Genomic DNA, 14,746 nt, shown 5'->3' on the forward strand with positions numbered 1-14,746 from the left:
CGGACTGGGAGGCATACTGAGCAGACACACCGAGCAAGCGGAAGTGGAGGCGGACCGGACGGCATGCCGTGCAGTCAGCGCGTGCATTGCACCAAGACGGGAAGGGGGGACGTTGTGTGTTGTCAGTGCTTGCATTGCGCCAAGAGGGGGAGGGGACATGCCGTGCAGTCAGCGCGTGCATTGCACCAAGATGGGACGGGGAGAGGGCGTTTTCTGTTGTCAGTGCGTGCATTACGAGACGGCAGTGCGTGGCGTGCAATGCTGGCGTGTGACACAGTGACACAGTTAGGCGCAGGAAGTCACTGGAAGATTCTTGTGTGTCATGGTCAACTTTTATGACAAGGACTGATTGATAGCCCGCGGCTTACTGTCACTGGTGGCCACTGACTGCCTCGCGGTGAATGCGCAGCGTACAGCGAAGCGCTTTGGTTCGTCCAGGTTGATTTCTTCGGTGACTTCAGCTATGGTGGACCAAAATTGCCTGGCCGTTATGCACCTTTGCCATATCGCTGGCCAGAAAATGCAAAAATCTGCTCCGTCCACCGAGATTAGAGCCCGGACCTCTGAAATGCCAGTCTAGTATGATAACCGTAACGGCATGGAAGAACTCAATCTAATCGCCGCATTTTACCACCAGTGAAGATGTTATTTATCGCAGTTGCCCACAAGCAGGTAGAGACATGACGGATGATTTTCTATCTGGGAACATCATGCTCATGCGATGTTGTTTTTCAGCGACTCTGACTTACACAGGGCCTCACGTGCTGGAACAGCTAGCATACTGAACAGGTAATCCGGAGATCCGGATTCGAATTTCGGTGGACGACACTAGGTTAACGCATAACCTGGAGAGCAGTATCGTCCAGCTGCACAGCAGACAGCAGTTCTGCCCCGTTAAAAATGGAGGAGTCACTGAGTTCAATAACACCGAAGATCGAACATCAGAGAAAACAACATCGCACGACCACAGTACTCCCAGCTAAAAAGAACATAGCTTATGCATATATTTTTAGTTATCCTTTATCAATTGTTATGGCATGAACAAAGTATAGCCAACTCATCATCGACCACCGTTTCAAGCCTCTGCACAGCGTGTTGCCTTGATTGTTAAGTGCTGTCGAACACAATAATATGGACAGAAAAGTGGTCTATGGATATTGTGTATGGAGACAAGCGCAGTGTTCCATAGTGCAAAGCGACGAGAACGCTGGCGCACGCGCCATCGGGAGCGCATGAGTAGCGCTCCCCCATGGCCGCCCTTCTTCCCGAGCGCCTGCAGCACAGCGTCAGGTAGGACAAGCCATGGATTACACTGCACGTGTCAGAAGCATTGCAGTACAGAGACTGACCTAAGCCCTCCTGGTTACCAAGTTACTTGAACTGAACGAGGATCAGAAAAATTTGAAATCTTCAGTATAACTTAAATTTCGGAAATTAAAGTGCATTTCTTCATATATTTCACGGGGCGTTAAGCTCGCAACACCTGACACCAGATGTCTTGATAAACCAGTTTGATTTTTAATTCGCAGCACGCGGGATCTGAAGCTGCCGGTCTCATGAATCACGGACCGGTGCAGAGGGCATAGACGCAAACGGGACTCGTCCGAGATCGGGATGTTCCTCCCGGTCTTCCGACACCACTCATTGCACTCATGTTCCCACCGGTGCCGGTGTCCGCAAGGCAACTCCAAGCTACACATACACTTCATATAAGCATACGTGTCAGCGGTAACACTGAAGCGGGCATGTTTGACCTTCGTATGTGGATCTGTGCTGGGAGGACCAGATTGAAGCACACAAAGCGATATTCAAATATCCCCACACCCTTTTTAGAAGGATTGGGCAAACCAAAGATGGATGCTTTTAGTTACTGACAACAGGTTGTGGCATTTTTTCCCATCCATGTCTCCGCGGAATAAGGCCTTTACACAGTCTAACACGGCCGAGTTTCACACATCAGTAAATCCGATTATGACGGTGGGCTAGTTTTTAGTGCTGCGGCGGAAAGAAAGTGCAAATAATGCGGTTATTTTAATCACAATATATCAGAAGTAGTAACTTGTGACACATGGGATTCCTCGAGGCTGAAAGCTGCTTTTTGGCGTGAGAAATATCAGCTCTGTTAAATGTCGCAAGGTCGACATCTCCAAACCGTGGCAGCCACCAAAAGCTCTCGCTCAGTACATTGGTTGGCTGTAACATCACGCACAGCGTGGCGCGATGGTACCGAATATTCTCTTTTGGCATATTACATACTCCCGACCAAGGGAGTATCAAGGGATAGAACTACTCCTCCGACATTGCAGCATTACCGGAATGTGGTGTCCCGCGGTGACGTCACTCTGCCCTGGCTGCGAGGAAGAAAATCTAAACCAACCGAGACAAGCGTTGACGCACTCATTGTCCGCGAGCGTTGGTGATACGCACGACGTCCTATCGTAATCAAATGCGGATAATCGATTGCGTCATGATTGCCTGACTGTGTTAGTTCTGAGATTGCAGCGGACTAAGCACCGATAAACTGGCATATTTTCTTTCGGTGTTTATTTACATGATTTTACTTGAGTTTTCAATGTTTGTGTCAGCGTGGTCTTTATGGGTCAGTTGCGCGCACGAAGACTTTACGGTGTGTGAGTGAGCTGTGCAGTTCTTAGAATATGCTGTGATGAGAGACGTCAATGCTACTGCTTTTTTGAAGCAGTTTGTTTCATTATCTGGCCAGATTTCGTTTTTAGCTAGCAACACATCAGTTTCGGCAGGTATCTGATTTAATGCCAGGCCACAGTAATGTCATTCTCCAGTTTTTTGGGATGGGAATTTGAACCCTTCTTTGGGAACGTACTGCCCAACCATTAACCGCATTGCTTCCATCTTATTTAACAGGACGAACCACGTCCGGCAGACAATATTTAATAGTCATTTGGGCCCTTGTGTAGCTCTTTCAAGCGTAGCGTTCCCCGCAAGGCAGGCCGCCTGGGATATTTTGCGAACCTTGACCGCAGCCACATGTATCCCCCTCACATCTCGGTATATTTTCTCGACGGAAAACCAGACAGATGGCGATCAATAATCGACAGTCCTTCCGATCGTCCTCATATGACATTCAGGACATAGTTTATCAGTTATATCAGTTATATTATCAGTTATAGTTTTAGTCTTTCTCACCATTGATCGTTCCTTTAATTCTTAACTTGATTGTCATTTTAGTTTGCTTATGGGTCGACCAAATGAACGGTAAAATTCCCTACCATATTCCCGAAGCAATGCTAGTCAACCATCCTGATAGAGTATGGCTTCCGAAATGAAACTTCGGAGACACGTGGTAGCGGACTCACGACCTCCACATTGGTTGCTAGTGCAATTCGAGTCTAAATCTCCTGTTGCAACCACGTGACATAACAAATTCTTGGGACCTTTTCCGTCCGACACAATGGCTGCCGGCAGAACCCAATAGAAAAATGGAACCCAATGGAACCCAAGGAACCCAAGATGAAGTTTTCGGGAGTAATCGGTGAGTGTACACGCACATCTGGCCGCAAAATCACGTACATACATAGCCCCAGGGCGCACCTGCGCTCGTCATGAAGTTGATGGTGCCGCGCCATTCCTCCGTAACCCTCGGCTGCGGCGGCCGTCAGCTCAACTCAGCGCCGCCGGCCGGCGTCATAGCCGGCGAACGAGCGACCTACCTGGCGATGCCGCCCGTCACAGCCGGCGACCGACCGACCCACCTGGCGATGCCGCCCGTGCACTGGGCCTTGTGCTCCTCGGAGGCGTCCTCGGCGGCCAGCGACAGGCCCTGCTCGTAGTGCTGCAGCGCCTGCTGGTAGTCACCGCTGTGAACAGCGACGGGTTATGAAGCAGCGTGGTTGGGTACGGAGCCTGAACACGGACGGGTGTCGGTCCAGGCCGGAGGGGAGGTGGTCCCAGACCTCGGTCACGGACGGGTGTCGGCTCTGGGAGGGAGGGGAGGTGGTCCCAGACCTCGACCACGGACAGGTGTCGGCTCCGAGCGGGAGGGGAGGTGGTCCCAGACCTCGACCACGGACGGGTGTCGGCTCCGGGCGGGAGGGGAGGTGGTTCCAGACCTCGACCACGGACGGGTGTCGGCTCTGGGCGGGAGGGGAGGTGGTCCCAAACCTCGACCACGGACGGCTGTCGGCCCTGGGCGGGAGGGGGGGTGGTCCCAAACCTCGGCCACGGACGGATGTCGGCTCTGGGCGGGAGGGGAGGTGGTCCCAGACCTCGACCAAGGACGGGTGTCGGCTCTGGGCGGGAGGGGAGGTGGTCCCAAACCTCGGCCACGCACGGGTGTCGGCTCTGGGCGGGAGGGAAGTTGGTCCCAGACCTCGACCACGGACGGGTGTCGGCTCTGGGCGGGAGGGGAGGTGGTCCCAAACCTCGGCCACGGACGGGTGTCGGCTCTGGGCGGGAGGGGAGGTGGTCCCAGACCTCGACCACGGACGGGTGTCGGGTCCGGGCGGGAGGGGAGGTGGTCCCAGACCTCGACCACGGACGGGTGTCGGCTCTGGGCGGGAGGGGAGGTGGTCCCAAACCTCGGCCACGGACGGGTGTCGGTTCTGGGCGGGAGGGGAGGTGGTCCCAGACCTCGACCACGGACGGGTGTCGGGTCCGGGCGGGAGGGGGGGGGGGGTCCCAGACCTCGACCACGGACGGGTGTCGGCTCTGGGCGGGAGGGGAGGTGGTCCCAAACCTCGGCCACGGACGGGTGTCGGCTCTGGGCGGGAGGGGAGGTGGTCCCAGACCTCGACCACGGACGGGTGTCGGGTCCGGGCGGGAGGGGGGGGGGGGTCCCAGACCTCGACCACGGACGGGTGTCGGCTCTGGGAGGGAGAGGAGGTGGTCCCAGACCTCGACCACGGACGGGTGTCGGCTCCGGGCGGGAGGGGAGGTGGTCCTAAACCTTGCCCACGGACGGGTGTCGGCTCCGGGCGGGAGGGGGGGGGGGGGGTCCTAAACCTTGCCCACGGACGGGTGTCGGCTCCGGGCGGGAGGGGGGGGGGGGGTCCTAAACCTTGCCCACGGACGGGTGTCGGCTCCGGGCGGGAGGGGGGGGGGGGGTCCTAAACCTTGCCCACGGATGGGTGTCGGTTCTGGGCGGCCGCACATGGGGAAGGGAAGGGGGGGAGGGCGAAGCCACACGGAGACGAATGTTGAGGTCAGGCGGCCCCACAGATGGGAGGGGGGAGAAGGGCGCGGAGCTCGGACCTCGGACACGGAAGGGTGTCGGTTCTGGCCGCCCGGCAGTCGGTCCTGAACCACGTCCACAGTCTTTTCGTCAGGCCGCCAATGCACGGTGACTGGCAGACCAACCTTTCACGCGTTATGGGACATCACTTAAGACAGTGAGGTCAAGCGAATGGGTCGGCATGACGAAGCTAATAAAAGGTCCGTGGGTAAGTACTGCCAACCTTGCTAGTGATATTTTTATGCACCATCGGTCCGATAGAGTACGGGGAGAACGACGATGGTCGGCATCCACCGTCAATATGCGATTAACTACAGCTATCTTTCCAAACCACGACTCTGAGGCCCTGGCATTTCCAGTGACCCCTGCTCCGTGCGGCCGACAGCACGGCCAGCCTGACTCACGTGAACTCCAGCTGGTGAGCGTACTCCCGCGAGATGTCCGGTATCTGGTCCGGTGCCAGCTTACTGGCCAGCTGTAGCGCCATGTCCCACTGCAGAAGGTCACGACGCATCTCCAGTGCTGCCACCGGGGTAGTCGACGACAGGAAGAAGGTCTGTAATCAGTCGCACACGTCAGGAAAAAGTCAACAAATAGCCGCGGATGTCAGGAAGAGCGTCTATGAACTGCCGTGCATGTCAGGCTGAGGGCCTTTAAGCAGCCGTGAACGTCGGGCTAAGGAGGGTATGTAAACAGCCGTGGATGTCAGGCTGAAGGTCTGTGAACAGCTGTAGTTGCCAGCCTAAAGAGAGTATGTTAACAGCCGTGGATGTCAGGCTGAAGGTTTGCAATCAGTAAAAGTATCAGAGGAAGCAAGTCTGGAAGAGACATGATGAAGGACTGTGCATAACCCGTCGTGACATGGATGAGCACAAAGGGAAGCTCAAAAAGTATGCACCAAAAAAACTAAGTCAAAAAGGCAGTGTAGAGAACCTGTAAATAACAGCGTGCACATCTCGCGTTGAACCCTATACCAAGAACGTCAAACATTCCAGTTTATGAATGCAGCCTTGACAAGATCCAACCGCACAGATATAAGAGGTGAACAAGCTTGAGACCTTTTCTAAATTCGTCAAGCTGCTAAGTCAGACACCTTTTAAGCACACATGGATCAAGATCAAGCCGTCCCTGTCCGCTCAGGCAAGATACGAAAGTTCTGCATTCACGCGGCGTTAGAACATTGCACATGCGCGAGCTGAGCACCATGGCTAAAAAGCAGTAGATCATTCTCTACAGGCCACACAGACAGAAATGGCGTCCCTGTGCCGCGGGTGCAGCGCGCGGACGTGCGGTTGCAGTCGAGCACCTGTGCCTCGTCAAAGTCGCCCAGGAACATGGCCACGTATCCTGCCAGCAGCTTGATGTCCTCGATCTCGCGGATCGTCTCCAGGGACCAGAGCATGCCAACGTCGCCCATCTGCCTGTAGACGCGCATGGCCATGTCGATCTGCAGGTCCTTCATGCAGGCCTCGGCCAGCTGGCGCCAGGCCTCCGGCTTGTCCAGCGCCTGCGCCACCGTCCAGGCGTCCTTGTACCTGCGGGCCGGCCGGGCCGCGGTCAGCGCCGAGCTCAGCCACCGCGCACCCGACGGAACACGGGAGGCCGAGGGCTGTCGCGCTTCTCGCTAGTGAAAACCAAATCAATGAACTCAATCACTAGTGCCTCTGATTAAGAAGAAAAGACTGAAAACAATACCAAACATGTAAAGAAATATGGACGGAGAGTGAGGATTCCATGGTGCCCACCACCGAACGCCTATGATCGTCAGTCATCACATCACGCAGTGGAGCGAGGATGGCGCATCTCGTTCATCGCATGACGGACGGTCTGTGGTGGCCTGCTGCGCCAGTCGCCTACCTTCGGAAGGAGACAGACAGTCTGTGGCGGCCTACTGGTGCCAGTCGCCTACCTTCAGAGGGAGACAGACAGTCTGCGGCGGCCTACTGGTGCCAGTCGCCTACCTTCAGAGGGAGACAGACAGTCTGTGGCGGCCTACTGGTGCCAGTCGCCTACCTTCAGAGGGAGACAGACAGTCTGTGGCGGCCTACTGGTGCCAGTCGCCTACCTTCAGAGGGAGACAGACAGTCTGTGGCGGCCTACTGGTGCCAGTCGCCTACCTTCAGAGGGAGACAGACAGTCTGTGGCGGCCTGCTGCCGCCAGTCGCCTACCTTCGGAGTGCAACGTTTTTCTTCATGGCGGTGACCAGCTCCTTCTCCTCGTACTGGTTCGTGTTGGCCTCCATCTCGTGACTGGCCAACACCTGTTTGAGATGGCACAGCTCGGTCACAGCCGGTCCGCCAGCGCCCTAGGCCACCGATGTAACAGTGGGGACGCAGCGGCCATCGGTGTAACAGCGGGGATGCAGCGGCCACCGGTGAGGCAGCGTGGATGCGGCGGCCATCGGGGTAACAGCGGGGACGCAGCGGCCATCAGCATGACAGCGGGGAGCCAGCGGCCACTGAAGCGACAGCGGGGAGTTAGCGGCTACCGGTGTGACAGCGGGGAATCAGCGGCCACCGGTGTGACAGTGGGGAGTCAGCGGCTGCTGGCAGCTACACCATACGGTCCCGTACTGCCGCGTTGCCGGCACACGGCTCGCTCCCTGCTGCGATGATAGCTTACGATGAACCGGACATTGGTGGCACTCCTAACTCACAGGTGGCAACCGGGGACACCGGGCAGCCCCGCCACAGCAGCCTCAGGGCATCAGTCTGGGGCGTCCCTCGGTGGCAGGCTGGACACGGCAGACATCAGTTCGGAACGACCGTGGTTAGCGGTCTGGACGTGGCGGACATCGGTCCGGGACGCCCCTCGGCGGCGGTCTGCCTCACCAGCTGCGTGACGCGGCCACTGCAGGTCTGCAGCGTAACCTCGCCGTTGTAGAGCAGCAACGGTGACTGGCCGGCCGGCAGCGGCGTCGAGTCCACCATGTCGATCACGGCCCCTGGCAGTGGGCACGGGAAGCGTCGGCGACTGTCAGTCGGGCGGCACACAGGAGCGGGCCGAGGACGGTACAGGGTCGGGGATGGCCAGACAATTATATCAGCAACGTGTGATAAAGTGTCTCTGAACTATGAAGGCCACGCTACGGCCGAAAAGAAAGGATAAGGCTGACCTCCAAGCTGTTAATGTCACGCAGTCTAGTTGATAACGGTGAGAATACCAAAGCTAGTTCATAATGCCATAACCATTACATCAGACTAGAAAGGCGGGAGTCGCGGTAGCACTAACCATCGACGTTCTCTCGCGTGTACACGAACGTGGCGATGGTGGTGCGGTCCCAGGCGATGAACACGTTCCGGTCGAGCGGGTAGTTCTCCCAGAGCACGCCTAGCGCTTGGGGCGGGAACTTGGTGATGCGCTCCAGTAGGTCGTTCACCTGCCGGGAGCGGCCGGCAGACCTGCTCAGGGCACCGGCCGGCAGCGGCCCGCCACCGCGCAGCCCGAGCACAGGCCGCTTGCCATGACGCCACATCGAGCACGCTCCTGGAGACGGCATGACGTGGGGCCGGCCGGGTCCGCGTCGTGCCGTCTCTCTCGTGCGATTATGCTAGTACGTCTCCAATCAGCATAGAATGACGGTGGGAAGCTGATCGCGGCAATGCATTTCTGAACGGCTGTCATATTTCCTCATTGTGATACAGCAGCGATCGGAATGTCCCCTGCAAGGCGCCATAATGCCATCGTTACAGGCATTGTTCTACGTGCATGTTTTTAATACTTGGAGGACACCTACCGGATTGAAGATGTGCCCCTCACTGCGCTCGTCGACAAACACCACGCGTGTGCCGTTGACCTCCGGGTACACCTGGCGGATGCCCATCGTGTGGCGGTACTCGTTCACTACCGCCCAGTCCTCCAGAAAGAAGAACACCAGCTGTCCGGTCTGTCGGAGCGGGGTCACGGCTGCTCAGCACCACACCGACAACACCAGCTGTCCGGTCTGTCGGAGCGGGGTCACGGCCGCTCAACACCACACCGACAACACCAGCTGTCCGGTCTGTCGGAGCGGGGTCACGGCCGCTCAACACCACACCGACAACACCAGCTGTCCGGTCTGTCGGAGCGGGGTCACGGCTGCCCAACATCACACCGACAACACCAGCTGTCCGGTCTGTCGGAGCGGGGTCACGGCCGCTCAACATCACACCGACAACACCAACTGTCCGATCTGTCGGAGCGGGGTCACGGCTGCTCAACCCTTACCGACAACACCAGCTGTCCGGTCTGTCGGAGCGGGGTCACGGCTGCTCAACACCACACCGACAACACCAGCTGTCCGATCTGTCGGAGCGGGGTCACGGCTGCTCAACACCACACCGACAACACCAACTGTCCGATCTGTCGGAGCGGGGTCACGGCTGCTCAACCCTTACCGACAACACCAGCTGTCCGGTCTGTCGGAGCGGGGTCACGGCCGCTCAACACCACACCGACAACACCAGCTGTCCGGTCTGTCGGAGCGGGGTCACGGCTGCTCAGCACCACACCGAAACCAGCTGTCCGGTCTGTCGGAGCGGGGTCACGGCCGCTCAACACCACACCGACAACACCAGCTGTCCGGTCTGTCGGAGCGGGGTCACGGCTGCTTAGCACCACACCGACAACACCAGCTGTCCGGTCTGTCGGAGCGGGGTCACGGCTGCTCAACATCACACCGACAACACCAACTGTCCGGTCTGTCGGAGCGGGGTCACGGCCGCTCAACACCACACCGACAACACCAACTGTCCGATCTGTCGGAGCGGGGTCACGGCTGCTCAACCCTTACCGACAACACCAGCTGTCCGGTCTGTCGGAGCGGGGTCACGGCTGCTCAACACCACACCGACAACACCAGCTGTCCGATCTGTCGGAGCGGGGTCACGGCTGCTCAGCACCACACCGACAACACCAGCTGTCCGGTCCGTCGGAGCGGGGTCACGGCCGCTCAACATCACACCGACAACACCAGCTGTCCGGTCTGTCGGAGCGGGGTCACGGCTGCTCAGCACCACACCGACAACACCAGCTGTCCGGTCTGTCGGAGCGGGGTCACGGCCGCTCAACATCACACCGACAACACCAGCTGTCCGGTCTGTCGGAGCGGGGTCACGGCTGCCCAACATCACACCGACAACACCAGCTGTCCGGTCTGTCGGAGCGGGGTCACGGCCGCTCAACACCACACCGACAACACCAGCTGTCCGGTCTGTCGGAGCGGGGTCACGGCTGCCCAACATCACACCGACATCAGCTGGACACTCGGTGGCCGAGGACTTGGCTCTTGATCGTTAGGACACGCTGCTTACACCCGTGCTCTGTTTCCATACGGAGGTTATCTGCACGGAATACAATCGTATCAAGTTCGTAACACACCCGTGATAGCCACTGGCGAGTCCCGTCACCACCCGCGTGAGTGCTGTATAAAGTCAGAATATCAAGTCAACTACGGAACCTAAAGAAAGAAATCGTCGACGAGTACCAGAAGGCGACACCGGTCCGGAGTCGGCTAGCCGGGGAGAGCGGAAGGACTGACAGCAGTGCGGACCCTGGCCCACTTACGTCCGTGCCGTAGATGAGGAAGTCGGCCGTCAGGTAGTGGCAGGTGATTTTCATGTCGCGGTGCTCGGGGTCCGGGAACAGGCGGCCCTCCCGCTCCTCTGATTCGCCCGACTCGGATTCCAGCTGGGACACACGGTCGCGTCAGCCGATCCGGGATCATCCTCGGGTCACGTGACCGTCCACCACGGGCTTCAACAAATACTGACGCAGACCTTGGAGCTGGCCATACCTTGTTTGCATCCTTACATGCGCAAGCTAGACATCTAGACGGCCAGCCCGGGGTTTTACTGAGTGCACAATGTAGACTGCGCGAACAGTGATGGAGAGTATTCTCTGAACCTTTCCAGGCAAAAGAAAATGACACTGTGATATGCATCTATCCTACGTATTGCTAACTCCCGCCTTCGCTTACTACGCACCTGGATACGCCATGCCGACAATCAACGCTTGAAATGCTATTCAGGACGCAGAAAGCCGACTGATATGGACGTAAAAAACGCGTAGCGGAGATGATCAAAGCCAAATATCCAAACAAAATTTTTGCCCGTTTTGTCTTGACCGTGACAGTGGGCGCCGCCCCCTCACAGCCAACTCGGGAGCCACCTAGCGCCGACCCGCAAAACCTCTGTTAGCTCCCGCTTTGATGCTTTGCGGAAGCTCGCTCCTTTCCCGCTCTAACCCAACCACACTCTCCAACTGAAGATAGCCTAAGGCTGAAACTTTTTGAGTGCCTGTCTCTCTGCTCGGCTGGCGCCGCTTCGTCTTCTTCGCCTCCAGGGCACATCGCACATTCATCATCTGCACATGATGGGGCCTACCGGTCACTTTCAACACAAATACAATCCAGCGCGTTGGAAAAATTACAAAATTCGTGTCACGAAAACCTGAACATCACATTAAACAGTCCTAAGTGAACATTGACGTTTGGATGCGCGTGACTCTCTGCCCTAGGACCCAGCAGGTAGGAGGTCCGGGGACCGTGCTACTGACCACATGCAGCTGAATGACGCCGTCGCAGAGGACCGAGGCGTAGTCGGCGTTCAGCCGGACCGACTCCACCGTTCCCAGGTACTCCCTGTCCCGCACCAGCTCCGGCGACCCTGCGGCGGCGGCCAGCACCCAGCCTAGGTCAGCCGGGCGGCAGACGGGGTGGCAGACCCCGCTCCCCGCCCCAGCCAGTCAGCCGGGCGGCAGACGGGGTGGCAGACCCCGCCCCCCGCCCCAGCCAGTCAGCCGGGCGGCAGACGGGGTGGCAGACCCCGCCCCCCGCCCCAGCCAGTCAGCCGGGCGGCAGACGGGGTGACAGTCCCCGCTTCCCACCCCAGCCCAGGTTAGCCGGGGCGGCAGACGGGATGACAGCCCCCGCACCCCGCCCCAGCCCAGGTCAGTCGGGGCGGCAGACAGGGTGACAGACCCCGCTCTCCGCCCCAGCCCAGGTCAGACAGCCCAGGCCCAGGCAGACGGTGGGCCGTTCGGAAGACGGCCGAAGTTCGGATCTCGCTGGTGCACGTCTGACAGCCAGTGCATATGTGCATTACCGGGCCAGAACAGTCCCACTTGAATGGCCTAATTTGTCGGCGGTGGAAGAACGTACGGAGGCAGACAAATGCTTCATCCCTCTCATCGAATGAACCAGCCTGGTCACCGGGTCACAGCGCGACGTAAGAGTCCCCGTCAGGACAAGCGTGGTGCGCGTCTCACCGCCCTCTCCGATGAGGTAGATCCAGGCGCGGTTGTTCATGCCGACAATCAGGTGGAAGGGCCCGATGCCGAGGAAGCTGGGCTCCACGTCCACGGTAAAGGGCGTACTCTCCTCCTGTCGACCGGCCAGGCCAGGTGACCGTCAGCCCCCGTCGATCACAGGTGCCGTGCGCACCACAGAGGACACACACTGATACGGCCGAACGCTGAGCTGAACAATATTACACACTGGGTAACCAACGATCTTGAACGGAGAGCTCATGCCAACTTAATACGGTTTCTCAACTAATTGGCACCCATCGACGCCAGACACAGGCCAGACGCATAGCACATCTCTTATGCCGCCCACATCTGTGCTCGTGACGTCACTAAAATGTTCCAGTCGGCGGTGGTCGGTTACTCATAAGTCCTAATGTTCATCGATGTGGGGCAACGAACAGACAAACATCCCATCATCAATGAGCACGCCTCTCTGCGTCCTCTGTGACCGCTGCGGAGAAGCTGGACGCTGCCGCCGGCAACCGGGACGGGACGGGCCGCTCGGCCGCCGCCCGAAGACGGCTCGACCGCGCGCGGCGCGCCACCCTGCGCCCCTCATGGCCGGCAGCCGCGGCCGCGCTCACCTTGCGCAGGTAGTCCATGATGGTGACCTCGAGCAGGCTGGTGAGCACGGCGATGCGGGTGCCGGCGGCGCCGCCCAGGATCGGCAGCGAGCTCAAGTAGACGTGCAGGTTGCCAGAGCCGCAGCCGACGGCCAGCAGCTGGCCGTCGTCACTCCACTCCACCTGGTCGGCGCTTTTCTCGTCGTCCAGCGACAGCACTGACCAGATCTCCTTCATCTCCTGCAGCTCGTGGATCTTTACCCTGCCGGCCGCCACTCCCAGCCGGTCAGGCGCATGCGAGGGATTCAGGCACCATACGACACGATGCTGAAGCGGTGACCGGCACACAACTTACTATGTCACAGCACGACACGCTTCCCCAATATTCTATAGTGGATGGCCTAAGTAGCCGATGCGCTCCATAAAACTAAAGCCGCAGGCCCTGTTATATGAGCATGGCCGCCGTGGCCCGACAAGAGAGCGCAGGGGAGCGGCAGCAGAGGTCAGGTGAGGGGAGGCCCTAGCACCGAGGGAGGGCTGGGGCAGAGGTCAGGTGAGGGGAGGCCCTAGCACCGAGGAAGGGCTGGGGCAGGGCAGGGGAGCGGAGGCAGAGGTCAGGTCAGGGGAGGCCCCAGCAACGAGGGAGGGGTGGGGCAGAGGTCAGGTCAGGGGAGGCCCCAGCACCGAGGGAGGGGTGGGGCTGGGCAGAGGAGCGGCGGCAGAGGTCAGGTGGGGGGAGACCCAGCACCGAGGAAGGGCTGGGGCAGGGCAGGGGAGCGGCGGCAGAGGTCAGATGAGGGGAGGCCCCAGCACCGAGGGAGGTGTGGGGCAGGGCAGGGGAGTGGCGGCAGAGGTCAGGTGAGGGGAGACCCCAGCACCGAGGGAGGGGTGGGGCAGAGTCAGGTGAGGGGAGACTCCAGTACCGAGGAAGGGCTGGGGCAGGGCACGGGAGCGGCACTGACGTGTTGTCTCCACAGCTGGCTGCCTTGCTCAGCGCCAGGTTAACGGCGATGTCATTTAGCTGCGTCTTGTGGTTCTTGACTTGGAACAGCTCTGTGCCGATTTCCTTCATATGGCTGGAGATTGCCACGAAGTAGCCACTGGAGAAACCGAGCAGGATGTAGCCGTCGCCAAACCTGCGGTGGGCAGCGCCGGGCGTCAGGAGGGGACGCGGATCGACGGACGGCGGGGCTGCACGCCCGCCCGGCGTACTCAGATCACCCGGCCAGCACCTATTGTACGGCATCTATTGGCTGAGAGACCCCTGTCACGTTGGTCTACCACACATGTGTGCAAAGGTTTCAGCATGCTTCGAAGAATTCTGCTGTGATAATACTATTCGAAAGAGTTTAATTGATATTGTTCCTGGCTGGCGACAGACTTCACCTAGTGCTTGCAGCGTTCGCAGCTCGAAAAGCAGCATGGTGAGGTTGCCTGTGTGTCCATAGTGCACGAAATATTCACATCTCTTCGACGAGCAATAGAACAGCATGCCTTTGTACAAATGAGCGGTACAACGTAAAGGGGCGATTGCGTAAGCAAACAATTGGCAATGGCCAAGGACAGAACAGGCTTACTAACTGTCCGCAGTCATATAGATTTTAAATGAAAACATGCCGTACTGGTGTTTCTCAAAGCTTTGATACTGAGTGATCCGTAACCTCTCAAAACCAAGCAGTTCCTTTGCGA

General features: G+C 58.6%; 1 protein-coding gene across 1 annotated transcript in view; it reads right to left on the reverse strand.

Moving 5' to 3' along the window:
- Window positions 1-14,746, reverse strand: part of LOC119091280 (WD repeat-containing protein 19-like) — a 60,810-nt gene that overhangs the window by 14,036 nt on the left and 32,028 nt on the right. Inside the window, 12 exon segments of the mRNA XM_037213973.1 lie at window positions 3,732-3,836; window positions 5,614-5,765; window positions 6,516-6,744; window positions 7,379-7,470; window positions 8,042-8,154; window positions 8,442-8,589; window positions 8,947-9,096; window positions 10,755-10,877; window positions 11,745-11,854; window positions 12,456-12,570; window positions 13,079-13,319; window positions 14,020-14,193. Coding sequence (XP_037069868.1) covers window positions 3,732-3,836; window positions 5,614-5,765; window positions 6,516-6,744; window positions 7,379-7,470; window positions 8,042-8,154; window positions 8,442-8,589; window positions 8,947-9,096; window positions 10,755-10,877; window positions 11,745-11,854; window positions 12,456-12,570; window positions 13,079-13,319; window positions 14,020-14,193 — 1,752 coding nt within the window.

This window comes from Pollicipes pollicipes, unplaced genomic scaffold (genome assembly GCF_011947565.3).
Source record: "Pollicipes pollicipes isolate AB1234 unplaced genomic scaffold, Ppol_2.1 Scaffold_3447;HRSCAF=4054_pilon_pilon_pilon, whole genome shotgun sequence".
In the NCBI taxonomy this organism is placed as follows: domain Eukaryota; kingdom Metazoa; phylum Arthropoda; class Thecostraca; order Pollicipedomorpha; family Pollicipedidae; genus Pollicipes; species Pollicipes pollicipes.